At 40.5% G+C, this 27920-nt stretch overlaps 2 protein-coding genes across 4 annotated transcripts in view; one reads left to right on the forward strand and one right to left on the reverse strand.

Moving 5' to 3' along the window:
* Positions 1–25928, forward strand: LOC140495834 (short coiled-coil protein B-like). The gene is made up of 5 exons (XM_072594985.1): positions 1–130; positions 433–522; positions 19848–19931; positions 25034–25219; positions 25732–25928. Exons 1-4 carry the CDS (start codon positions 13–15, stop codon positions 25174–25176), a joined length of 435 nt encoding a protein of 144 aa, XP_072451086.1. The 5' UTR covers positions 1–12; the 3' UTR covers positions 25177–25219; positions 25732–25928.
* Positions 25700–27920, reverse strand: part of LOC140495833 (calnexin-like) — a 35742-nt gene continuing 33521 nt past the window's right edge. For all 3 annotated transcript variants that reach the window (XM_072594983.1, XM_072594984.1, XM_072594982.1), the window contains exon 16: positions 25700–27900. In XM_072594983.1, coding sequence (XP_072451084.1) covers positions 27820–27900 — 81 coding nt within the window. In that variant the 3' untranslated portion in view covers positions 25700–27819. The remainder of the gene's footprint in view (positions 27901–27920) is intronic.

Here is a 27920-nt window from a genome sequence, read left to right on the forward strand (position 1 = left end):
AAACCGGTGCTAATGCAGGGCGACAATTGGCAAGCGGTCCCTGTATCGGCTCAGGAACATCCTTCCTTGTCTGCAGATAAAACTGGCGGAAAAAAGATTGAATGTTGCTGTATTAAATCAGGATCTGACTGTAAATGAGCTGAGACTGAAAACAAAATGCTGCAATCTGACTTTTTTTGGATGCAGCTTTGGTTAATGTGGTCCTTTTAGCTTGTTTATGGTGGAGCTGCTCTTGTATTTGAGGGGAATGGACCCTCCACCCTTTCTGTGGTTATCAGCTGAGGAGGTGGGGGGGGGGGGGGTTCATACTTGGGTCCTGGTTGTACAGAACCGTTTGTTTCTGTGTCAGTCAGGACGAGATAACATGCCACACAATAGAAAGCTCTGTCTGCCGGCCGCTGGTTATTGACTCGTTTTGTTTGTTTATTCCAGCTTCTCGGTTCAAAGGAGTTCCTGGGCGACGCCATCGAATGAAAATTCCACAAGAGGCTGATTACAAAATGAATGCGGCGGACACAGAAGGTAGCCGACAACGTGAGCCCCTCTCAGAATGAGGTGTATCTTTGTGGTTTTTTCCCCTGTGAAACCGGTAAACGGCCAAGAATCTTGGTCTGGATGGTGGGGGGTGCGGAGAGATTTGACAGTTACCTGTATAATAAATGTCCGGCAACGGGGCCAAGACAAACCCGCATTCAGGGGCAACAGTGGCTCATCCTCCCTTTACTGTCAGTGTACAGCTACCGTCCTAAGCAGCGCTTTGACAACACAAGACTGTTTTAGTAATGACTTAGAGTCCTAGAGATGCACAGCAGGGAAACATACCCTTCAGTCCAACTCGTCCATGCCCATCAGATATCCCAACCCAATCTGGTCCCATTTGTCAGCATTTGGTCCATATCCCTCTAAACCCTTCCTGTTCATACACCCATCCACATGCCTTCTAAAGGTTGTAATTTCACCACTTGCTCTGGCAGCTCATTCCATTCACATACCACCCTCTGCGTGAAAAAGTTGCCTCTTAGATTCCTTTTAAATCTTTCTCCTCTCACCTGAAATCAATGCCCTCTAGTTTTTTGGAGTTACCCCCACCCCCAGGAAACAACCTTGGCTATTCACTCTATCCATGTTTCTTATGGATTTATAAATCTCTATAAGGTCACCCCTCAGCCTCCAATGCTCCAGGGAAAACAGCCCCAGCCTATTCAACCTCTTCCTATAGCTCAAACCGTCCAACCCTGGCAACATCCTTGGAAATCTTTTCTGAACCCTTTCAAGTTTCACAACATCCTTCCTATAGCAGGGAGACTAGAATTGCATGCATTATTTGGTCAGCGGATAATGGATGATATGGCTGATTATGGGCAGAGTTGAAATTGTTGCTGGTGTCAACAATTAAAGGTTGTCAATTGTGTCACGTGTATCCCATACAATCTGTTGACTGGCAGAGGGCTGAATAGTCATCTCCTGTTAGTTTCTTGTTGCTTGGAATCACATGGACATCTGCAAAAACTCAACAGTAATGGCATTTGTGGCAGGATATCCAGAGAAATTCGATGATCGGAAATAGGGAATGCACTAAATGGCAAACATTTTGGGTTGAGAGTGATGTATAAGGTTTCATAAACAATCTCAAATAGCAAGCTGTACATTCATTAGGGGTATGCAGAGGACTCCAAGGTAGCAGAGGTTGTTATCACTCTCTGAGCTAGGATAGCCTACATGGGGTTTTAGTCTATTTAGGGTGTTGGGTAAAACATTGGCAATTTTTAATGTCAGCGTGTGGGAGATCATGTGTGTAAAGGTGCTTTGTATGCAGGGGTATTAAACAATTAATGGGACAATACTGTTAAAGATCAGTGAATCCAGAAATCATGATAGATAATTCCCCCCGGGGCAATATCTGGGTATTATCAAAAAATAAAATGGTGTGAGCTGGTTGTTTGGAAGGAAGAGTTGGGTGTCGATCCCAGGAAAGTATCCTGCCCTCATATAAACAATTGGTCAGGACAACTGGTCAATTTTGTGCCATCTATGACTATATCACAAAAAAGGATGCAGTTGAGCTGGTTGAGTTAAAGGAAAGGTTGATTTGAATGATTGGAGATTACCGTGTAGAAATCTAGGACTAAACAGAACTCATCAGAGATGGAACGACTGAGGGTAAATATGAGGAAGATGGTGAAAATTCATGGAAGCAGTCAATCAGTTAGAATATTTGATTGGTATTGAGTAACTGAACAATGGAATGGGAATAAGAGAAAGTTAAACTGTTAAGTAAATGACAAAGGTGTGAAAAAGAAAACATTACTCCAAAGATTGATTCATTTGTTGGAATAGTTAATAGTTGGAGGAGGTAAGGGCAAATAGATTTATTCCAAATCATGTTGGATAAATATCTCGAAAGATAATGCATTATTGATTACAAGTGCTAATAGACATTATTCTGAAATAAGCTTACAAGTCAAGAACAGCTCAAATTTGAATCCAGTGATGGGAACAAAAATAATATTGGGTTTACAAAGGTATACTCATATTTCTTCACTTACATTGAGAACAAAAAGTGCATGAGGGGAAAATACAACAAGTAATTTTCATGTGTGTTAATTGGGTAGGGAGAGTGGGATGTGTGTGGTACTGATCAAATCCATGTGGGATCCAGTTGATTTTCACCTTGAAGAACAAAGAACAATACAGCACAGGAACAGGCCGTTTGGCCCTCCAAGCCTGTGCTGACATATTTTGCCCTTCCATACTAAAACTGTCTCCACTTGCAGGATCTGTATCCCTCTATTCTCCTTCTATTCATGTTTTTGTCCAGGTGCTTCTTGAATGCTGCTATTGTGTCTGCTTGCACCTCCTCCTCAGGCACTCACCACTCTTTGTGTGAAAAATGTGCTTTGCACATCTTGTTTAAAGGGCTCCCTCCTTGAACCTGCGTTGCCTGGCAGTTGCCCCCTTCACCCTGGGAAAAGCTATTCATAATCTTATAAACTTGTATCAGGTTGTCCCTCAACTTCCTGCATTCCAGTGAAAACAAACACAGTCTATTTAACCTTTCTTCATAGCTAAAATCCCCCATACCAGGCAAAATCTTGGTAAATCTTTTCTGTACCCACTCCAAAGCATCCACATATAGTCTGCTGACCAGAACTGTACACAATATTCCAATGTGGCCTAACTAAAGTTCTGTGAAGCTGCAGCATAACTTGCCTATCCTTATACTCAGTGCCCCTTTCAATGAAGGCAAGCATGCCATAGGCCTTTTTTTAACTGCCTAAACTACCTGTGCTGTCGCCTTCAGTGATCTGTGGACCTCTACACCCAAAATAATGATGAGGATGGTGAACTGCAAGCATAAAAATGCACGCCAAAACCTTGTCTTTCTGGAGGTGATAAATTGTATAGGACAGAGATCCAAAAAAAGCAGGGAAGAGTACTGTTCCTGATGCAGTGGATGCATAATTCAAATCTTTTACAGTGCAAAATCCAACAAATGGCTGCTATAGAATGACTGAGAAAGCTCATTCCAAACTTATATGATAGTACAGAACAAACTCAGTTATCCAAACGTCAGTCATCCAAATTTCGGATTATCCAAACAAGATCTCAAGTTCCCGTAAAAACGTTATCTGTTATCCGGACAATCAGTTATCCGAACAAAATACTCACTGCCCATCTCCTTTGGATAATCGAGGTTGTTCTGTAGTTGAAGCTATCTTTTACACTGGAAATGTCCACTCTTGACCTGTATGTAGCTGTTGAGTGGGGTGAGAAACCGGTAATATTCAGGAAACCAAACGCGAAAATATTGCCAGGATTATACACATTTTTATACTCCTCTAACTGTCATGTGTCTTGAGTTGTGAGTAGCAACACAGATTTAAACTCATACAGATTTATTTAATAGCTCAGACTACAACTTGCAGTTACAGAAAACTACATATGTAACCTGCTTCAGCATACTTCTATTGGACTGCAAATAGTAGTTAGTCATGTGACTTCACCCTGGTCCTTGATTTAGGTTAGATTTGATTCCCTACAGTGTGGAAACAGGCCCTTCAGCCCAACAAGTCTACACCGACCCTCTGAAGAGTAACTCACCCAGACCCATTCACCTATCACTCTGGGCAATTTAGCATGGCCAATTCACCCGACCTGCACATCTTTGGACTGTGGGAAAAAACCGGAGCAAACCCACACAAACACAGCGAGAGTGTGTAAACTTCACGTAGACAGTTGCTTGAGGCTGGAATCAAACCCGGGTCCCTGGCACTGCATGGTGGCAGTGCTAACCACTGAGCCACTTTATTAGTTCTTAAAGCAATGCAGCATAATGCACCATCCTTTTGTTTCCCAAGACAAAATTACACATTAAGAATGAGGATTTATATATACTCATCAGGGTTATTACAAAACTAATTGCACAGAGTCGGTGGTACACTGGCAAACACTGCTGCCTCGCAGCACCGGGACCTTGGTTCGATATCAGCTTTGTGTGACTGTGTAGAATTTGCATGTTCTCCCTGTGCCTGTGTGGGTTTCTGCTGGGTGCTCCAGTTTTCTCCCTCATTCCCAAAGATGTGCAACTTAGGTGGATTGGCCATGCTAAATTGTCTGTAGTGTCCAGGGGTGTGCTGGCTAGGTAGATTAGCCATGGTAATCGCAGGGTTATGGGGATAGAATGGGATGCTCCTCAGGGTTATTACAAAATGGGCTATCTGCACTGTATGGATTCTACAATTTTTAAAAAATTGGAAATATTAAAGATTTGAGAGTCTGTATAATGTATAGGTGCTTGGAAATCTTTATAGATCTTTTGATAGTGTAACCTTCCAGATATTTAAACTTTTTACTTGGGTATTCGTGAACTCTAAGTGTTTTGGAATCTTCCATGTTGTTGGTGTAGGGGGTCTATTTTTGTCTGTTTTGTGCACAATTGAAGTATTGTCCAATTCCCTAAACTGGCCTTTGTTCCTTCTTTTTGTTACTCCATTTCGTGTTTCTAGGCTGACTGCACACTCTGTGGGTAAGCAAGTTCCCTTTGTAGGACATATACTTCTGACCTTTTGTCCTGTAGGCAGCGTAGGCATTTATGTGTGTTGGTCATTTACCATCATCATTCTCTCTTGTATTTTTGTGGTTTGGACGAGTGATGGCTTGGCAGGTTTATCCTAAGTTACCTTTCAAACATGAACTCTGGTGGTGATGGTACCATTTTGGTACCAAGCCTCTTAGCAGTCATCAAAATCATTGCCATCTCGTGGTACATTTGTCAGTGGTTTGTGCCAAATTATTTTCAAGGATTTGTGGTTAGTTTCCACAGTGAATTGCTTACTGAGCAATTATTTATAGAATCTTGTGATGTCAAACACTGAAGGGAGTATTTCGTGCTCCGTGTGTGAATAACTGGATTGTGCTTGTGATAGACCTTTCAATCCATAGAGTCAAAGAGTCATAGAGATGTACAGCATGGAAACAGACCCTTCGGTCCAACCCGTCCATGCCGACCAGATATCCCGACCCAATCTAGTCCCACCTGCCAGCCAGCACCCGGTCCATATCCCTCCAAACCCTTCCTATTCATATCCCCATTCAAATGCCTCTTAAATGTTGCAATTGTACCAGCCTCCACCACTTCCTCTGGCAGCTCATTTCATACACGTATCACCCTCTGTGTGAAAAAGTTGCCACGTAGGTCTCTTTTATATCTTTCCCCTCTCACCCTAAACCTATGCCCTCTAATTCTGGACTCCCCGACCACAGGGAAAAGACTTTGCCTGTTTACCCTGTCCATGCCCCTCATAATTTTGTAAACCTCTTTTAGGTCACCCCTCAGCCTCTGACGCTCCAGGGAAAACAACCCCAGCCTGTTCAGAATCTCCCTATAGCTCAAATCCTCTAACCCTGACAACACCCTTGTAAATCTTTTCTAAACCCTTTCAAGTTTCACAACATCTTTCCGATAGGAAGGAGACCAGAATTGCAAGCAATATTCCAATAGTGGCCTAACCAATGTCCTGTACAGCCGCAACATGACCTCCCAACCCCTGTACTCAATACTCTGACCAATAAAGGAAAGCATACCAAACGCCTTCTTCACTTGTGAAGTGAGCCTTATTAATCATTTAGAAAAAAATAATTTGATTAGGGATAGTCAGTACAGTTTTGTGAAGGGTAGGTCATGCCTCACAAACCTTATTGAGTTCTTTGAGAAGGTGACCAAACAGGTAGATGAGAGTAAACCGGTTGATGTGGTGTATATGGATTTCAGAAAGGCATTCGATAAGGTTCCCCTCATATTGTACAAAATGCAGAGGAATGGGATTGTGGGAGATATAGCAGTTTGGATCAGTAATTGGCTAGCTGAAAGAAGACAGAGGGTGGTGGTTGATGGAAAATGTTCATCCTGGAGTCCAGTTACTAGCGGTGTACCGCAAAGGGTTGGTGTTGGGTCCACTGCTATTCGTCATTTTTATAAACGACCTGGATGAGGCTGTAGAAGGGTGGGTTAGTAAATTTGCAGACGACACTAAGGTCGGTGGAGTTGTGGATAGTGACGAAGGATGTTGTAGGTTACAGAGAGACATAGATAAGCTGCAGAGCTGAGCTGAGAGGTGGCAAATGGAGTTTAATGCGGACAAGTGTGAGGTGATTCACTTTGGTCGGAGTAACCGGAATGCAAAGTATTGGGCTAATGGTAAGATTCTTGGTATTGTAGATGAGTAGAGAGATCTCGGTGTCCAGGTACACAGATCCTTGAAAGTTGTCACCCATGTTGACAGGGTTGTTAAGAAGGCATGCAGTGTTTTGGCCTTTATTAATAGAGGGCTCGAGTTCCAGAACCATGAGGTTATGCTGCAGCTATATAAAACTCTGGTGCGGCCGCACTTGGAGTATTGTGGACAGTACTGGTCACCGCATCATAAGAAGGATGTGGAAGCTTTGGAAAGGGTGCAGAGAAGGTTTACTAGGATGTTACCTGGTATGGAGGGAAGGCCTTACGAGGAAAGGCTGAGGGACTTGAGGCTGTTTTTGTTAGAAGAAGGTTGAGAGGTGACTTAATAGAGACATATAAGATAATCAGAGGGTTGGATAGGGTGGACAGGGAGAGTCTTTTTCCAAGTATGGTGACGGTAAGCACGAGGGGGCATAGCTTTAAGTTGAGGGGTGATAGATATAGGACAGATGTCAGAGATAGTTTCTTTACTCAGAGTCGTCAGGGTATGGAATGCTTTGCCTGCAACAGTAGTAGATTCGCCAACTTTAAGTACATGTAAGTCGTCATTGGACAAGCATAGAATAGACATGGAATAGTGTAAGTTAGATGGGTGTCAGATTGGTATGACAGGTCGGTGCAACATTGAGGGCCAAAGGGCCAGTACTGCGCTGTAATTTTCTATGTGCTATGTTCTATGTTCACTATCCTATTTACCTGCGACTCCACTTTCAAGGAGCTATGAACCTGCACTCCAAGGTCTCTTTGTTCAGCAACACTCCCTAGGATCTTACATTAAATGTATAAATCCTGCTAAGATTCGCTTTCCCAAAATGCAGCACCTCGCATTTATTTGAATTAAACTCCATCTGCCACTTCTCAGCCCATTGGCTCATCTGGTCAAGATCCTGTTGTAATCAGAGGTAACCCTCTTCGCTGTCCACTACACCTCCAATTTTGGTGTCATCTGCACACTTACTAACTGTACCTCTTATGCTCGCATCCAAATCGTTTATGTAAATGACAAAAAGTAGAAGACCTAGCACCGATCCTTGTGGCACTCCACTGGTCACAGGCTTCCAGTCTGAAAATCAACCCTCAACCCTCTCTGTCTTCTACCTTTGAGCCAGTTCTGTATCCAAGTGGCTAGTTCTCCCTGTATTCCGTGAGATCTAACCTTCCTATTGGGAACCTTGTCGAACGCCTTACTGGCGTCCATATAGATCACATCTACTGCTCTGCCCTCATCAATCCTCTTTGTTACTTCTTCAAAAAACTCAATCAAGTTTGTGAGACATGATTTCCCACGCACAAAGCCATGGTGACTATCCCTAATCAGTCCTTGCCTTTCCAAATACATGTACATCCTGTCCCTCAGGATTCCCTCCAACAACTTGCCCACCACCGACGTCAGGCTCACCGGTCTATAGTTCCCTGGCTTGTCCTTACCACCCTTCTTAAACAGTGGCACCACGTTTGCCAACCTCCCGTCTTCCGGCACCTCACCTGTGACTATCGATGATACAAATATCTCAGCAAGAGGCCCAGCAATCACTTCTCTAGCTTCCCACAGAGTTCTAGGGTACACCTGATCAGGTCCTGGGGATTTATCTACCTTTACCCGTTTCAAGACATCCAGCACTTCCTCCTCTGTAATCTGGACATTTTGCAAGATGTCACCATCTATTTCCCTACAGTTTATATCTTCCATATCCTTTTCCACAGTAAATACTGATGCAAAATACTCATTTAGTATCTCCCCCATTTTCCGCGGCTCCACACAAAGGCCGCCTTGCTGATCTTTGAGGGGCCCTGTTCTCTCCCTGGTTACCCTTTTGTCCTCTATGTATTTGTAAAAACTATTTGGATTCTCCTTAATTCTATTTGCCAAAGCTATCTCATGTCCCCTTTTTGCCCTCCTGATTTCCCTTTTAAGTATACTCCTACTTCCTTAATACTCTTCTAAGGATTCACTCGATCTATCCTGTCTATACCTTATATATGCTTCAAGTACAATTGGTTTGCCTACAAGCATAATGCATGCTCCTAACTCTTTCTGAGGTGCATTAACTTCCAGTATTTCCTTCTTCCTTAGATCATAGTAATGTAGCACGCACACTATGCTGACAAGACTTGTTTGAGTGATTAAGATATAAGTTGGTCCTCCTGCCACACACATGATGTATCTTCCTTTCATAGAGTCATAGAGATGTATAGCATGGAAACAGACTGTTCGGTCCAACTCGTCCATGCCGACCAGATGTCCCAACCCAATCTAGTCTCACCTGCCAGCACCTGGCCCATATCCCTCCACACCTTTCCTATTCATCTACCCATTCAGATGCCTTTTAAATGTTGCAATTGTACTTGTCTCCACCACTTCCTCTGGCAGAGTGTAAAGATATACACACACAAGAGAAAAGCGAAATTTGTCTTCCCCTTTTTCAATAGAATGTTCTCAACATGTATCTACTTTTCATACAATTAACATTATTCCAGCCATGACCACACCATCAGAAGTTGCATAGAGTCAACGAATCTGGGGAGATGGTTTTGGAACAAGGAAGAAGCTGAGAACTTAAACAGATATTTTGCATCAGATTCTATGGTGGGAGATACTTCAAACATCCCATTAATACTAAAGAGTACAGAGGAGGAATTAAGTACTATCACCACCACTAAAGAAGTAATATTAGACAAACTAATGGGGCTAAAGGCAGGTAGGCCCCTTGCCCCTGATGGTTTGCATCCAGAGTTCTCCGAACAATGATCTTTGTCAGAAAAGTGTGGTATGAATTGTGCTTGGGAGTTTAAAAATCTGAGACATCTCTGCAGGTATTCTTTATCTTGGGCAGTAGGCAGTGGTGTATGTTTTTGAGTTCGGTTTGTCCTCTAAATCCATTTGCCACCGTCAGTCAGTATGGAATTCAGACATACTCTTCTTTGATTTTGCCCTTCACTAGAATATCATTGATAGTCCATACACATGCAGAAATATTTCCTGTATTTCTGTCCATCTGTTGCTGGAAAAGATCTTCACTGACAAACAGAAAAGTAATCTCTGGAAGCTTCCAGACGACAATTTGAAATCTATGATTTCCTGCAATTCTTTTACAAAGCAGAAGAGAATAGTAATTTATTATCGCTAATATTTATGAAAATACAGTGAGATGTGTATAAGTCGCCATAATATACCACAATTTTAATTACAGAAATGGTAAAAAGAAATAATTGAGATGAAGTTGGGAAAAGGTTCACCCTTTGTTCCCTCCTTGACAATCTGGGTTGATGGAGTGGCTTCATCCCTGAGGCCACCGAAGCAAGGATTTCCAGACTGGACTCACCACACTGTTCCCGCCAAATTCATTGTCGCCATAGCCGGGAGGAACAGACTGCACTTACCATGTCACTGATGCTGAACCTGCCGTAGCCACGAGGAACAAACAGGGACCACCATGCCACTACCGCAGAAACTAGCACACTGTCACCAGAAGGAACCTGCTGAACCCACCAAGTCATCAATGATGTAGCCTTCATTCAAACCATGGCCCTTGAGGAACGGACATCTGGAACTACCATGATGCCGCCAATACAGCAGGATCTCGCAACTGTCTTCTTCCATCATAGCCGCAGAAAAGAAGAAAAGGTGAATTCTGATACAATAGAGAAATGGAGAAATTAAAAAATGCAGCTGGCCAGGCAAGTGGGAGCATACAGACTCAGGAGCCTGAACACTTCCTATCCAGCCGCCGCCACCACCTTGTGAACTGACAATATCTGTGTTTGTCATCCAGCTTGAAGAAGAATTTAGCTCTTGTGAACTTGGAATTCAATTCCTTCATTGTTGGAATTTTGTGTGAGCATCTCTTCAAAGAAAGCTTTAGACATCTCTGTTCAAACATGTCCTGATTATCCAATCCTTCATTACCATGTATGTAAATGAATGGCACCAGTCTGTGTGCCGATGTAAATGACGGATAACGTCATTACATTCCACTTAACCAACACGTTCCTAAACTTCTCTTGTATGTCAATGCTGCACTTTCTGCAAGCGTTGACTTATGGAATTGCATTTTCCCTGAAGTGTAATGCGGTATCACCTTTGAAACGGCAATTACATTGAATCCGTATGGGGACAATTATTGTCATCCTGGATTGATTCAGTGTAAGTGTACATGGTCATTTCTGCTGCAACTAGTATCTGGTGATGTAGTGAATGGTCACAATATTGAGATCCGTTCATGCCGATAATCTTGCTGTTACTGAACGATTCATGTCTACCAAAATACTTGAGATTCCATACAGAATTACTCTATTTGTAATGTACCAATGTGAAGAATAGGTTACCTATTATGTGTAGTAAATCTGCTGCTGCAGGTTGTATCAATGACGTCCAACACATCTTTCTGAATTCTAATGGAACTTTGCACTAGTTCCTGTTTTGCCTAGTTTTCTCTGGCATATGATGTTAATAGTAACGAAAGCTAGTTCTTCCTCTCTCAATCTTCACTCTGGTCAGAATTGCTGAAAACTTGATATACATGTTTGCACTAATGCAGATCTTTGGTGTCCTCCCTGTTGTTTCTACCAGCATGCTGCACGTACTTTTTTCCCATTTGTGAACTGATTGTAGCACTGATCATAAGTTTGGAACCTGATTTCTTGCATTGGTGAATCCAGTGTCCTTTTGTACAACATAACTTAAATGAATCTAGAAACATAGAATAGCTTTACAGTGGTTGCAACAGACTGCATTTCCCACACAACTTGCCTGAAGAAGGGTCATTGGACTCATTACCTTAATGCTGTTCCTCAGATGTTTCCAGCTCTACTGAATGTCTCCAGCAATTTCTGTTTAAATTATTGCTAAGTACGTGCTGCTTGATAGCACTGATAAGTACTCCCTCCACCACTGTACTGATGCTTGACAGTAGAATGATGGGGTAGTAATTGCTGGATTGGATTTGTTTTGGTTTTTGTCTAAAGGATATAATTGATCGCCAGTTTTCAGCAGTATTCCCAAAGTGTTGTTAGGGCCCACACCCTTGTACTATCAAGCTCTTCCAGTCATTTCTTGATATCACAAAGACTGAAGACAGGCATCTGGGTTTCTGGAGATCTCTCAAGGAGGCTGAGATGGATCATCCATTCCACACTTTTTGTAGTAGATTGTTGTAAATACTTCAGCCTTACCTTTTGCTCTGGTATAATGGGCTCCTCCATCATTGGGGCTATTTGTGGAATCTACTTCTCCAGTGAGTTGTTTCATTGTCCATCATCACCCACGACTAGATGCAGCAGGCTTACAGAGTTTAGATATAGTCCATTGTCTGTGGATTTCCTTTGTACATCCTTTCCAAAGTCCGACCTTGCAAATCTGCTAGTGTCCACGTAAATCTTGTCTGCATCCTCTCCAGTGTCTATATAACCCTTTATTAATAGTATAATAATGAGAACTCTATGCCTGACTATGGCATAACGTCTCTACTTTTTGATCCTGTCCTTTTAGAAATGAACCAGAATTTTTGGTATTTTGTTATTGTCTATTGACCGCATCATGACTTTGTGATTTATATATTTGCACTGTCACTCTCTGCTCCTTTACCCCATTTTGATCCATGTGTAATCTAAGTAATGCTTGACATTTTTCTTGCCAAAATGTAGCTACCCTTAACTGCTCTCTGAATAAGGAAAAGTGCTCCTGAATTACCCATTAATTTGTTAGTGATTTTTTTATGTGATAGTGAGTTCCACATTCTCAATACTTCTGCAGAAAGGCATTTTTTCCCTCAATTCTTTTTTTAAAGGCTTGTGGCCCTCTGTGCAGGTCTAGCCCACAAATAAAAGTATCTTCTCTATGTCTGCCGCATTAATCCCTTTTGTGATATTTAACATAGAATCCTTAATGTGGAAGCAGGCTGTTTGGCCTATCGAGTCCACACCAACCCTCTGAAGAGCATCCCACCCAGATGCAAGTCCCTAGCCTTCATTTCCCATGGCTAATCCATCGAGTCTGCACATCCTTGGACACTATGGGCAATTCAGCATGGCCAATCCACCTAATCTGCACATCTTTGTACTGTAGGAGGAGTCTGGAGCACCTGGAGGAAATGTGTGAAGACACTGGGAGAACGTGCAAACTCCACACAGACAGTTGCCCAAGGGTAGAATTGAACCTGGATCCCTGGCACTGTGAGGCAGCAGTGCTAACCACTAAGCCACTATGCCACCCACAGGTCATACCTTGTTGTTAAAAGCCCCAGCTTGTTCAATCTTTTGTGATGGATGTAACCTTTAAGATTTGGTATTATTCTTCTAATATATTTTTACATTGATTCCTCTGAAAACTGCCTCACATTTTGCCAAGAATTACTTTTAACTCCTACTCTCAAATTTCTGCTTTGTCATCAGCTCGCTTTTCATTGTGCTACTTGCCCCCACTTCCTGGTCTCTCCATGTCTAGAATCTACTGTGTTGTTCCTTATCAAAGTCTTGATTTTATGTTAACTGCATTACCTTTATATAATCTTGCTTACTTCAGAGAACTCATGACATTTAGCAGACACATGGCTTTGGGTATTTTTCTGACCCTTAACCGCTCCTCTGTCTCTGTCACTGTTTATATTTTCGAACTCCAAAAAAAAAGGTTAATTAAAGACTATGCTTCTAATTAGGATGAGGAAAGAATGTATCACTCGGTCTTTCCTACCTTATTTTGTCTCTAACCGCTCAACATAATTTAATCTTAATAAAGCTATAGCAGGTTTTCCTCAGATATATTTGACGAGAATCAGATCACAGAGTACGGCTTGTTACCGAATGTAAGTAAAGGGATTTTGGTGAGGGAGGACCTCCTTCCAGAACAGAAGTTGAAAAGCTGCTCAAGGCAGGACAGAAAGCTTGGAGACTCCCAGCCACATCACAAGCAATTGGGTTACTAATTGGTCAGTGTGTTGCTTGCTTATCCTTTAAATTAAAAAAAAGAGAGATTTCATTCATATCAGTAAAATTTGTGAATAAGAGTAAAGATCTTGAAGGCCAGAAATTGGTTTGACAGTATAGTCATGTGACAGACTTGAGGGGACAGTGGGCAGATCATTGATGGTACTGAAAAGGCCCAGAAGAATTGTCAAGTATGAAACTATGCGCTTGCAACATTCCATGTTGCTCCCCCAATATTCAAACACATGCACACCCTCACCCAAACCAACTCCCATGCCAGATGTGTTCAACACCTCCTCTCTCATATCTCCCACTCACTCAGCAGGACCTATTCTTCCATCCAGGAATGATGCCAAATCCCTGACCCAAAGCACAGGCTTACTGGACTCCGCCAGACCCAACCCCTCCAAAAAAACATGATGTCAGTGGATCCCTGCATGTGACCAGGCCTGCCAAAGCCACTGGTCCTCCATCATCTCACATACCCCCTTCCCTCCTCAACATCCCTGAATGATCCATGTGCCTAACATCTTCCTTTGAGACTTTGTCAGAGCAGAGGCAAAGGCAGAGGCTGAGCATTTGCTGGCCAGGCCTCCTGCTCCTGCATTCCTTGTGCTCGGGTGAGCAACACATGCAAAGATACTTGCACAATGGTGAGAGGAGATTCTCTACAGTCTCCCAGCTGTTGTGCAGTGAAAGATGATGTCCCAGCCAACTAATGGGGGGAGGAAAAAACAAATTTTGGAATGAACCTGCAAAATACAGGAAGATCGGTCACTCTGGCTTGGGCATATTAACTTACTGAGACAGGAGCTGAAGTGGGATGCTGAACCAAAATTGTAAAATTAAACAGGAAAATAGTTTGGCTCAGCATGAGTAGAAACAGTGCTAAACCATTTTTAATGTTGTTTACATTCATGTAGAACCTGGGACTCCATAGCCGGGAGCACTGTTGTGAGATATACAGGTGATGAGGATGAGGTACCCAGCATTTATGCTTCTCCATGTCTTGATGCTTAATGATTTTCAGAGGCATTGCACAAGGTTGTTTTGCTGTTAACAGAAGTGGGGAAAATGTGTTTGAATGAAGTTCAGGAATGAGTTTATGATTTCTTAAACACATAAGAATCGGTGAGAAGACATGAAATGGGAACTGTCTTTGATATTGTTCAAACATCTGCTGAATTTTCATTTTTAATTTTTTAAATCAATTTTAGTTTGGAGCTGTGAACTGTAAATTATAATCTGAAGATGACTTATGGTCGTTGTGAAACAGTTTGTGTGTAAAATGAAGACTATGGACCAAACAAGCTTTTATTTGTTTGTGAGGCCAGGCCTGGAGATTAGCAGCAGGCTGATAATTGATTAAAATGATTCTAATAGACACAGTGACCCTCTGAGGAACATTATGTTTAAACAGATAGTAGAACTTGGTTATTAATGAGGTCAGTACATGAAAACTGGTTCCAGCAAGTCTGGAAGGGATCTTATATTCCGGCAAGTGGTAATTTAGGCCTCAGGAAGAGATAGCTTTGGCATATAGAATTAAGGAGAATCCACAGGGTTTTTACAAATACATTAAGGACAAAAGAATAACGAGGGAGAGAATGGGGCCCCTCGAAGATTAGCAAGGTGGCCTTTGTGTGGAGCTGCAGAAAATGGGGGAGATACTAATTGAGTATTTTGCATCAGTATTTACTGTGGAAAAGGATATGGAAGATATAGACTGTAGGGAAATAGATGGTGACATCTTGCAAAATGTCCAGATTACAGAGGAGGAAGTACTGGATGTCTTGAAACAGGTAAAGGTGGATATATCCCCAGGACCTGATCAGGTGTATCCTAGAACACTGTGGGAAGCTAGAGAAGTGATTGCTGGGCCTCTTGTTGAGATATTTGTATCATCGATAGTCACAGGTGAGGTGCCGGAAGACTGGAGATTGATTAACGTGGTGCCACTGTTTAAGGGTGGTTAAGGACAAGGTAGGGAACTATAGACCAGTGAGCCCGATGTCAGTGGTGGGCAAGTTGTTGGAGGGAATGCTAAGAGACAGGATGTACATGTATTTGGAAAGGCAAGGACTGATTAGGGATGGTCAACATGGCTTTGTGCATGGGAAATCATGTCTCACAAACTTGGTTGAGTTTTTTGAGGAAATAACAAAGAGGATTGATGAGATTAGAGCGGTATATGTGATCTATCTGGACTTCAGTAAGGCGTTCGACAAGCTTCCCCATGGGAGACTGATTGGCAAGGTTAGATCTCACGGAATACAGGGAGAACTAGCCATTTGGATACAGAACTGGCTCAAAGGTAGAAGACAGAGGGTGCTGGTGGAGGATTGTTTTACAGACTGGAGGCCTGTGACCAGTGGAGTGCCACAAGGATCGGTGCTGGATCCTCTCCTTTTCATCATTTACATTAATGATTTGGATGCGAGCATAAGAGGTACAGTTAGTAAGTTTGCAGATGACACCAAATTGGAGGCGTAGTGGACGGCGAAGTGAATTACCTCAGATTACAACAGGATCTGGACCAGATGGGCCAATGGGCTGAGAAGTGGCAGATGGAGTTTAATTCAGATAAATGCAAGGTGCTGCATTTTGGGAAAGCAAATCTTAGCAGGACTTATACACTTAATGGTAAGGTCCTAGGGAGTGTTGCTGAACAAAGAGACCTTGGAGTGCAGGTTCATAGCTCCTTGAAAGTGGAGTCACAGGTGGATAGGATAGTGAAGAAGGCGTTTGGTATGCATTCCTTTATTGGTCAGAGTATTGAGTACAGGAGTTGGGAGGTCATGTTGCAGCTGTACAGGACATTGGTTAGGCCACTGTTGGAATATTGCGTGCAATTCTGGTCTCCTTCCTATTGGAAAGATGTTGTGAAACTTGAAAGCATTCAGAAAAGATTTACAAGGATATTGCCAGGGTTGGAGGATTTGAGCTACAGGGAGAGGCTGAACAGGCTGGGGCTGTTTTTCCTGGATCGTCGGAGGCTGAGGGGTGACCTTATAGAGGTTTACAAAATTATGAGGGGCATGGATAGGGTAAATAGACAAAGTCTTTTCCCTGGTATGGGGGAGTCCAGAACTAGAGGGCATAGGTTTAGGGTGAGAGGGGAAAGATATAAAAGAGACCTACGGCCAACTTTTTCACACAGAGGGTGGTACGGGTATGGAATGAGCTGCCAGAGGAAGTGATGGAGGTTGGTATGATTGCAACATTTTAAGAGGTATTCGGATGGATATATGAATAGAAAGGGTTTGGAGACATAAGGGCTGAGTGCTGGCAGCTGGGACTAGATTGGGTTGGGATATCTGGTCGGCCTGCACCTGTTCGTCTGAAGAGTCTGTTTCCGTGTTGTACATCTCTATGACTCTAAGATGGTCAGTGTATTAGAGTAGAACATAGTTGAAGTTTGTTTTTAAACTGTGTTTTCTGGGAAGATGAGTTTGGCTGCTGGTGATGCAGCATGAATATTTGAAAGCTCCCTGCCTAATCTCCTACACCAGCTTCCAGAAGCCCAGACAGTAGAAAGCCAAGTTGGAAGTGTTACTGCCTTTGTGAGTGAAGCTGAAAAGGTGACCCTGATCAACATTTCCAGAAAAGCAACCATCTATGCTCGTGAAACAATATTTGTGAAAACGATATAAGTAATCTGGTCAGTTTTTAAATTTGCTATTTGCCACAGAAAAGAAGGAAAAAGACCAAAAGAGAAGAAAGATGAAGTGAAAGAGCAGAAGCAAAACTAAAAAACAAGGAAGGAAAACAGATGGGAGAGGATGGGCCCCAGACAAGAGCCTGCATGCAGCCCTGTTACTCTGCCACCATCTTGCACTGTGTTTCAGCAGTAAAGGTTCTGTAACTTAAACTATAACTGGAACAGTGGACTGCATTTCAGGAAGAGACAGTTCAAGTAGAATCAAGGCATTTTCTTATGAAGGGAAACATAGGGTTAACCAATGCAGAGCTCCCCGAATTATGAAGAAAAAAAAGATTAAGATGAAGCAGAAAATATGGGTGCTTGACAAATGTCAGGTGGACAATACAATTAAGAAACAGATCAAACACTTTAACTAGATAAATGGACTCCCAACTGTCTTTCATCACCCACTATTCCTAGCTTTTCATTATCTGTAAAATATTCTGTTTTATCCTTATTCATTCTCCACCATTTTGTCTATTTGATTAATTCATTAACATCTCAATGTAACTTCACGTTTATCATCTGCACTGTGTACAGTGCTGTCAATTTCCATGTCATCAACAAACAAAGAAAGTCCAGAGGGAATTTATAAAAGCAAGTAAAAGAAGCAAAGAGAGAAAATGAGAAGAAACTGCAGGTAACATAAAAGGGAGTTCAAAACTCATCCATCGGCACATAAATAGTAGTAGGGTACCAAAGAGTGAATGGAGTCAAGTAGGGACCAAAAAGGGGATTTACACTGGGAGGCAGTGGTCATGATTATCATTATTATGAAGGTAAATACTGTTGAAGTCATGGCAAAAGATGAGGTGGTTTAAATTTCATAAAGATTGCAAAGACAATCTGTGTTTAAAGTTGATAAAAGACCAGGATTAGAGGAGATACATCCAAAGAGAATGAAAGAAGCAATGAGTGGATATTATAGAGGCGTTAACCATAATTTTCCAGTTTTCCTTAGAATCAGGGATAGACCCAGGGATAGTGCCAGAGGGAAGAAAAATTGTAAACGTTACAAGCCTAGCAACTATACGCCAGTCCGTTTAACCTGGCTGAGGGAGAAGCTTCTTGAAGTCATAATAGTGGAGAAATTTAATAGTCACTTGGGCAAAGTGGGTTAATTAAGGAAAATCAGCACAGACTGTTAAGGGAAAGTTATACTTAAATAACTTGATGAAGTTTTTTTTGAGGTAACAGAAGGAGTAAATGAGGGAAATACTGTTGATGTGGCAGGTCTGGATTCAAAAAGAAAAGTAAGACCTCATGCAATACAAGGGACAAATTGAAGGTAAATGGATCAAAGGCAAATTATCAACTTGGTTAGGAAATTGGCTGAGTAGCAGTAGGCAGAGAATAAGAAAAATGGTTAACTGTTCTAATTAGCAGGATGTGACTTGTGAGTTTGTGCTGGGGCTCCAACTATTCACAATGTTTATTAATAATTTAGATGATGGGATAGGAAGCTTGCTGATGATGTGGAGATAGCCAGCATTGTACAATAGTGCAGATAATAACATGAAGCTGCACTGAGATGTTAATAAATTAATCAAACACACAAAACAGTGGGGAATCAGGATAGAACAGAGTATTTTATAGATAATGTAAAGCTAGAAATAGTGGATGTTGTAAGAGAATTAGGAGTCCATTTATCTAGTTAAAGTGTTGTAGGTAGGTACAGAATATAATCAAAGGTTAATGGAGCATAACGGGGCAGAAGTTAATCTGCACACATGAAACCTTGGTAAGATCACACTTGGAGTGATATGAGCACTTCTGGTTGACATGCATTAGAAAGAATATACCAGACTTGGAGGAAGTGCGATATACATTTAACATGGTCTCCAAGCGCCAAATTATGAGAAGAGATCACACAAACTAGGGTGTGGAAGGCAAAGGGGTGATTTGATTGTAGTTTTTAATATGTTAAAGATAGAGAGGCATAGGAAGCAACTGTAGCTGATGTAAGCAAAATAGAATAAATGAATGAAATCAGTGGGAAATGTGTAAATGATTACTTCTGTATTACACATGGGGACAGCATTTCAATATCGTAGAATTCAGAACAGCAATTTATCCAGTCGATAATCTATTCCGATGCATTCAAACTATTTCCACTTTTACAATGCTGTCTTTCAATTGAACGTTTGCCGGTTCATTTGGTGTCTGGCAGCATCATTATTTAACATTCACATATCTTTTGTGATTACAACACATCACAAATTTTAATAAACACAGCTATAACTCTGGCTATGTTTCATGACAAACTGTAAAGGGGGCAACACCATTTTTACTTTGTCTTCAAGGGCTGAATTGCCTATTACTGCTTCTATGTCTGCTGTCATTACCACTGGAAGTAAATGCTGGGGAAGCCATGTTTAACCATGATATGCCAGAGAGCGTAATTAAAGAGAATGTTTGCCTGTAAGGAACTCTTGGCACTTGTAATATTTTATGTCAGATTTAAAGGATTTTTTTTTACCTTCAAAGGCACAGACTATGAAAATCAAGAGGAGCTGGAGGAGAAGACACGGCTAATAAACCAGGTTCTGGAGCTGCAGCACACACTCGAAGGTGATTACTCGACTGCTTTGATGGTTTAACAATAAATTTTCTCCCTTTGCTTTTGTCATTCTCTCTTGATATCTCTTTTTGTGTTGAGTCCCTTGCTTTCAATGTTGTCTCTTTCTCCTGCTATACTGATCTCTTCCTCTCTGTTTCCTGGCGTTTTACTCTCACTGCTTCTTTATTTTTCATGTTGGCTGCTCTTGTTTATGTACTGGTTCCTGTGCCTGAGGCCTGAGGCCCTAGGCCCTTAATATTATGACTGAACTGATTGTGTCCTCAACTCGAATTTGCAGAATGCTCCCTTCCAACCCCACCATTCCACCAATAATCCTTGATTCTTGCATAGTTCAAAAATTTAACTCACCTTGAATATATTTAATAAACAAAGTTGCACTGCTCTAGGGTGTAAACAGTTCCATAGACTAACGACCTCCTGAGAAGGTTTCTTTTCATCTTTGTCTTAAATCAGAAACCATTTATATTGAAAGTGCATCCCTTGTTCTGGACTCTCCCTTGAGAGAAAGCATCCTCTCAATAGTCTATCCTGTAATAATCCCCCAGTAGAATTTTATATGTTTCAATAAAATCTCTCTCCCTGCTTCCCAGTCTCGTTTTGCAATATTTGTCTTCCTGTAACCTTTCTCTCTTTTGATCTTTATTTGTTATTCTTTCTTTCCTCTATTTTCCTCTCTTGTGCTTTTCTGTCCACCCATGCTGGCATTCACCTCTCATGTTCAACACCCTTTTTTATGCTGGCCCTTGCCCCCTCATCCCACACTCAATGTTTTAGACGCATCCTAATTTTGTAATTCATTGGTTGTGGGTGTTGCTCACTTATTGCTTATCCCTAATTGCCTGTTGAATTGAATGACTTGCTATGACCAGTCACCCACATTGTTGTGGAATCACACATAGAGCAGACCAGGTAAGGATGACAGATTGCCTTCCAATGAACATGAGGCTTTAACAGAAATTATCAATGGCTACATGGTTTATTTGTTTAATTCTAGATTTTTATTGATTCACATTTCACTAACTGCTATCATGGGATTTGAACCCATGTCTCACACAAACAGGAGTCTGGGTATCTGGCCTACTAATCCAGTAACAATACCACTAAATTATTGCTTCCCACTTGGCATCATTTATTATTCCAAGAATGTGATAAACCCTGCCATTCTAGAATATCTGTCTAATTTAGTACCACTAACAATGACTAACTTCTTATTTTTTGGATTGTGCAAGGCTGGAAACTTGGGGTATTTTGCTATGGATTTAATTCCTTCAATTTGCCCTTTGAACTTCCTCAACTGAAGCATGTTTCAACATGGTACTCAGTTTCAATTGGGCATAATTAGCATCAGATCAAGTTTGAGTGGACAACCATTGAACTGACCAATTCTACCTTGGATGCAGGATCTTCTTTCTGTGAGGACCTAGTCCTGTTTATTGGGGTTCAGTTCACATGTTTTAAGTAAGATTGTTGATCTAAGGTCACTTTAAACCTATCCTGTTTTATATCAATTTTTGTATATTTAAAGGCCCCTGAAATTATAAGCCTTACATTCTTTTTTTAAAATTTTTTATCTATCACATAATACTCAAATTCTGCAGAACTTCCTCACAGAAGGTTGTCAACCTGCATCCTAAAGATGCCTGCCTGTTGCACATTGTGATATCAATAGAACATTGTTTGGTCAACGTTTAACTGAATATAATCCACTTTTAACAGGCTAGACCTTAGACTTTTGATGTATCTTTTAGCCCATAAATGCACTTGTTTAATTTCCATTACTCCCTTCTATATTACAATCTTCTTTAGGTCACTGCAAAAAGACTTCCCTTTGAAAATTTTCACCACGCAAAAATGCAGTTTTTATTTTAATTGATTTACTTCTCTAGAAACCTCAGCATTGACAAATACACCCATCCTTGCAATTAGAGCAATCAAGTGCTCAGAAGAAGTGGGGATAATTGCAGTCCCTTTTGAAGGTGGGGGTGATCACTCATTGCTGAATGAATTTTTGAATCTATGTAAAATCATACAAATTAGTAGCCCCTTGAGCCTGCTCTATCATTCATTTCAATTCCTTGCTCAACAAGAATCTGTTAACTCTGCCTTAAAAATATTCAAGGACTTCATCACCTTTTCAGGTGAGTTCCACTATTATGATTTATGATCCTCAGAGATAAAATTTCACTATCTGTTTTAAACAGGCCACCCCTGATTTTTAAACAGTGATCCCATAGTTCTAGATTCTCCCATAAAAGGAGATACCCTCCCCACATAAACACTGTCAGTCCCCTTAGGATCTTATGCTTCCATCAAGTCACCTCTTATTCTTCTATACACTCGTGGATACAAGCCGAGCCTGTCCAACCTTTCCTCATAAGACAACATTTTCCCTGTCCTGTTCTATGAGATATTACTCTAGTAAACTTTTTCTGAACTACAGTACCTCCAATGTAATTAAAACTAAGAAAATTTTCAGGCTCGCTTTTCCTGCTGTAGGGGAATCGACTCTAATATTTTGATCATCTGGTCTCTCTTTGTAATTCCAATCCATTAACCTGGCTTTAGCATTATGTGTACTAAAAGCACTTTCTCTTTGTGATGGGACTAGCTATTCTCCATCTTGTACCTCAGTGTATATACCAAATTCTTTACAGCCTTCCAGCCTGTTTTGTTTGCCTTTTTTTTAAAATCAATTTATCTTATAATTCTTTCAGTAGCCACTAAAATATTTCAATCATCAGGATTTCTACTTTTTGTGATATCCTTGGTCTGTTCCATGATTCTTCTTCTTGTCAAACTGTGACCTCCACTCACCCTTGTCTCATTGTAGACTACTGCAACATCTCCTCCTTCGAGAATCGAAGTTCCATTTCCTCGGGCTGGGCTGACTTCCAGGTTCACTGTCAGAACTAGTCCTGCATTTTCTGGCCTTCTTGTTCTTTACATCATTATGCGGATTGATGGATCTTATGTCCTGTCCCTTAGTTTACACATTTAGACAATGTTTGTATTTGCTGGTAGCTTTCCCTCCTCTCTGACGTATCTCTGACTCTAGCACCAACATTTAGTATTTGTCCTCTGGGGCAAATACCTTCTGTTTTTCAGTATTACGGTGTCCATATTCAGCCAGCCCTTTATCTGCCAGAGTCTTCTCCTTGTAATTATCAAACAAATGTACAGTGCTTCATCACTTTCTGTGACTTGCTTCGATTCTGTAAGTGTGCAGTCCATGCCAATGGACCTCAAAGAATGCACTGTAATAGTTTGATTGCGATGGAGCAAAATTATTGTTTTTCCACCTGTAACACCATCTGGACCTTTCCACTTTTCCTGCCCTTCTCTTTGGTAATGTACTATACCCCTGTATGAAAACTGATTTTCTGATGTCATTACATAATGCCATAAGCCTTGTCAAATTTTCTCTATATTTGTCTTAACAAAGGCCCTTCTACTTGCATGTGGAGGATTGAAGTCCTAGAGATGTACCCTCTAACCCTAAACCTATGTCCGCTAGTTCAGCTCAGAAAAAAAATGGAGCTAACTGTAATCCCTTCTGAAACTGGAACTCTTCACTCATTATTGAATAAAATTTTGGATTAATAAATGAACATACAAATTAGGACAGGAGTAGGCCATTCAGCCCCTTGAGTCTGCTGTGCAATTCATAAGATCACATTAATCTTGTGTTATAAAGAAAATCACGTAATAGCAGCACCATTTAAACTAATGAGGCCTGAATCGTATTATAACCAATACACGCTTTAATACTTTGCATTTTAGAAACAACGTCCCGAATTCATCAATCGTATTATAGCAAATTCACATTAACAAAACGTGTTATAGCAGAACATTAGCTGCGAGAAATATCAAAAACATCTAAGAGAACTCCTGCTTATTTTACTTTACTCATTGACACTTATCCAAATATAATTTAATTATTAATAGTATTCCTGTATCCTTCCATAATAATGATGTTCCTTACATTTTCAAATGTTTGCTCTGACGTCAGTTAAAAAAACCAACAATCCCATACGATTTATTTTTCTCTAGTGAATTCAGCACATATCCTAAGTTTTAATTGGTAAGCTTTAACATTAAGTGCCACAGTTTTAACTGCATCATAATCTGAGGATTGTGTTCCTAAAAGACTGGAATAAACATCCATCACTTTGAATACTTGTAGTCTTTTGGTAACTTCAGATTTTTAGGAAATGAGAAAAGATATCTCTACCCCTTCTTCCATAAATTTAGGAACAAAAGGATGATTTTTGGTTAAATCTAACTTTTCATCGAGACTTCCCTCCTTACCCAAACTACTAGCACCAAAAAACTTCAACCCCCACACTCTTGCAACTGCACTGAAGTATAATGCTCACAGACTTCTTCTGAGATCCTCATGGTTTTCTTCAACACAGAAATAGTGCCCTTACCACTTTCTCAGCTCCCCCGCATGACTAGAGTCCACGATCAAATTGTTAATCTGCTTACAAATTCCTAAAACTTCTTCCCAAGTTTGTTCTTACAGTACATGGTTATTCAAATGTTAATGACTCCTCATTTGAGCTGCATTCCCATCAAAACTCCTGAAATGGAGTCTGCCTCTTTCTGACTTGCTTTTCAGTGACCCCTAAACTGTCCTGAGTGACCTATCAAAACACTTACATTGAATTCTGTCCTGCAATGGAGCAAGGTTTAATGTTGCTGCATAGTCATTCTGGAACTGTGAATACTGCAATGTTACCATTTTCACAGAACACTGACTTTTAGTATAAAGAAAGTTTACAAAAGGACTTCATCACAACTTTTATCATTTACCTCTGTAAACATTTAATGTACTTATTATTCCTTACTTTTGCATTTTCTATAATTAACTTGAAGATGGATGGGCAGCAGAACAACAATAGAGGGGTTGGGGTTATGTTAAAGGAATACAATAGTGTCTGGATTGTGCAAACTATAAATCCATCAACTACTCAAAAGCAATGGCCTTAATGTGTTCCATATCTAGTTTAATTTGAGCCTTTTTCATAGTTGGCCTGCTCAACAATAAGGGTATCCCACTTCTGTGCTGATCACTTCATCTGCTTTTCAGATCTGTCAGCCAGAGTGGATGCTGTGAAAGAGGAGAACCTGAAACTCAAATCAGAGAATCAAGTACTTGGCCAATACATTGAAAACCTCATGTCAGCCTCCAGCGTCTTTCAAACCACAGACTCGAAGAACAAGAGAAAGTAAGGAGCTCATGCCACTGATACCAGTCAGCTTTATATCTCGACAGGTGTAGTGGGTTAACCTGCATGTTGTGTTTATCGTGTGAAAACTCAATTTGACCCTTTCACTTCAAGATCCAGGGCTTTTAGAATTTAGTTCCTAATTTACAAACAGAATCAAAAGGTCTGAACGAGAGGTTACGGCCTAATAATTGTGAGTTGATCAGAATGACTTACAAAACCCTTTCAAAACATTAGCAATTGTAAGTAAAATTTATAAACTCAAAACCCATAACATTTTTTCAAATGTTCTGAATTTAAAATTATTTGCTTTCAATTGAAGTCTTAAACTAAAAGCATTTGCACAGTTAACAATGTCTAGTGGCCCATCAGTGTATGGCATGGTATGTTTTATGGCCCACACACACAGCACATACCAGTTCCCGATCGTCTGAAATTGTTCCTGGTTTCATGTCAAAAAAAGTGAAAGGGTTAAATATCCAGATTATTACATTCATTCAATCCATTCACCACAAATGACAAATTAGTTTCAATAAAAAGTGTCCTTTTTATTTTCCAGACCAACCAAAAGCTCCAAGAAGACAGACAAATAATAATAACAATAATAATGGTAAAGGGTACTGAGAGTCAAGACTGTCCACTATTAGGATTGTAACCCTGTTAGAACCCGTAGTTTATTGTCTCAAGTCAACTTGCAAACCTTTTTTGTATTTAGTCTATTTAATTATGGAATAATAAACCCTAATGCTGATATTATGTTTATGTTCACATCTCATTTTGCACCAAAAGGATTGATTTTAGATTATTAATTTGAGAGACAGAAGATCTCAAAATTAGCCCAATGTACCGAGACAGTACTTTGTACCCAGATTGTAGACCACAAGACATCGAAACTCCTCTTTGCCCCTAAATAATTGTTGATTAGCAACTTGGCCTGATTTTTTATTTCAAATCACTTGATTACAAGATTGTTTAAAAAAAAACTGAATGAGAAAGGCTTTGCTTTGGCCCAGCTGTTGAATCATTGATGCAGAATTACCAACACTGCTGTCTGAAGCTGCACCATCACCACCATGCATTCACAGCTTTCATTTGCTGCACTGGAAGTCTGTTCCATACATTCAAACTTCTTTACATGGAGAAGATTCTGATGACAGTCCTTTTGAACTCTGGTATTTTAGTCTGGTTACTGTTCATCGGGTGTAAACATTGCTGGCAAGTTCAGCATTTAGCACATCACTATTCGCTCTGTTTGTAGTGTACTGCCTTCTTCAATGATTCAATTCATCTGGTGTAGGTACACCTACAATGGTGTTGGAAAGAGAGCTGCAGGTGTTTGATTCAGTGACAGTGAAGGAACAATACTATTGTTCCGAGTTAGGGTACCATGTAGCTTTCAAGGCAACTGTATGATTGTGATATTCCAAAGCATCTGTTGCCCTTGTCCTTCAAAGGTAGAGGAAGGTGCAGTTTTGGAAGGTGCTGTTGAAGGAGGCTAGGTAATTCATTGCAGTAAATTTTGTGTACGCTCTACATAGCTGCCCATGATTTTGGTCATGGATAGAGTGCTGTTGTTTTGCTGCATGGTGTTGATAGTACTGCACTCAGAGGCAGGTAAGGAGTTTACATCACACTCCTTGTGCTTTGTAGATGTTAGACAGGCTTTGGGAGTCAGGAGATACTTGTTATAGGATCCCCAGCATCTCAACTGCTTTTGCAGCTTAGTACTTACATTGCTAGTCCAGTTAATTCCTTGTTGCTTTTTTTATTGGCCAAGGTATTGCCATAGATCATCTTGGAAACAAATCAACAAGCTTTTGTCCTATTGTGATCATATGAAATTTAACATTCTTCTGTTCACCTGGATTAGTGCAAGACAAGGGACTTCAGCAACAGCTCTTTTCAACAATAAAAGATCATTACGATGTTTGTGGCATCATAAGCTGAAAAGTTTTTTAAAAAATAAAACATTCCAGTTCAAGAAATATTGCATTACTTGTGGGAGGGGCAAATGTGAGATGGTTATGGTATTAAAGTTGTACTGGAAATTTGTAATGCCATTATAGACAGCTAAAGTGAGGTCATAAAATGCTGTCTTGATCACATTCTGATGACATAATTAGAGACAATTACATCAAAATGAGGAAGATATTTGAAAATGTAAATTAACAGCAAGCTTGGTCAAGATGGTGCTTTCTCAACTGAATTCGGATGGAATCTCTGGCAGATGAAATCTAGTTTATTGCATGAGAAGGAACAATATTGCCTAGGATGCAGAATATTTAAGAGCATTGTTCAGCATGACATAATAATGCAATAACCTCATTTGAGAATTATTGTTACTAATTCTTATTACATCAAAATTGAAAAAAGTGCATCTCATTCCAAAGAATACAAAATGTGTTTTATTTTATCACAACTCAATGTGGAAAAATTCCATCTCTGTCCATTATATATAGCAAACTTACAAATGCAAATATTAAAACATGTATTTTAATATTACAAAGTTAAAAAGAGCACCTTCCCCTAATATCTGCTACACAGCATGCATCACTAACAAACAGTTGTGTCCCAAAGACTTTTGTTAAACAAATCAATGTCTTATGTGGAAGTTCGTCTTCCCAAACAGCATGAATCCTAGTGGTCATTATTTTGGCATTGTCTTGCGATACCGCACAGCCTCTTCTGAAACCTGACCTGGATCTGGTTCACCACTGCCACCTTGTGCCTGTAACCAGAATTAATTCC

The sequence above is a fragment of the Chiloscyllium punctatum genome, chromosome 25, assembly GCF_047496795.1.
Source record: "Chiloscyllium punctatum isolate Juve2018m chromosome 25, sChiPun1.3, whole genome shotgun sequence".
In the NCBI taxonomy this organism is placed as follows: domain Eukaryota; kingdom Metazoa; phylum Chordata; class Chondrichthyes; order Orectolobiformes; family Hemiscylliidae; genus Chiloscyllium; species Chiloscyllium punctatum.

What these genes read in the sequence shown, in the direction of transcription:
- LOC140495834 (XM_072594985.1), top strand. Translation starts at nt 13, where the DNA reads ATGCAGGGCGACAATTGGCAAGCGGTCCCTGTATCGGCTCAGGAACAT. An exon ending in TATTAAATCAGGATCTGACT is followed by an intron (nt 131 to 432) that starts GTAAATGAGCTG and finishes TGTTTATTCCAG; the next exon opens with CTTCTCGGTTCAAAGGAGTT. An exon ending in GAATGCGGCGGACACAGAAG is followed by an intron (nt 523 to 19,847) that starts GTAGCCGACAAC and finishes TTACCTTCAAAG; the next exon opens with GCACAGACTATGAAAATCAA.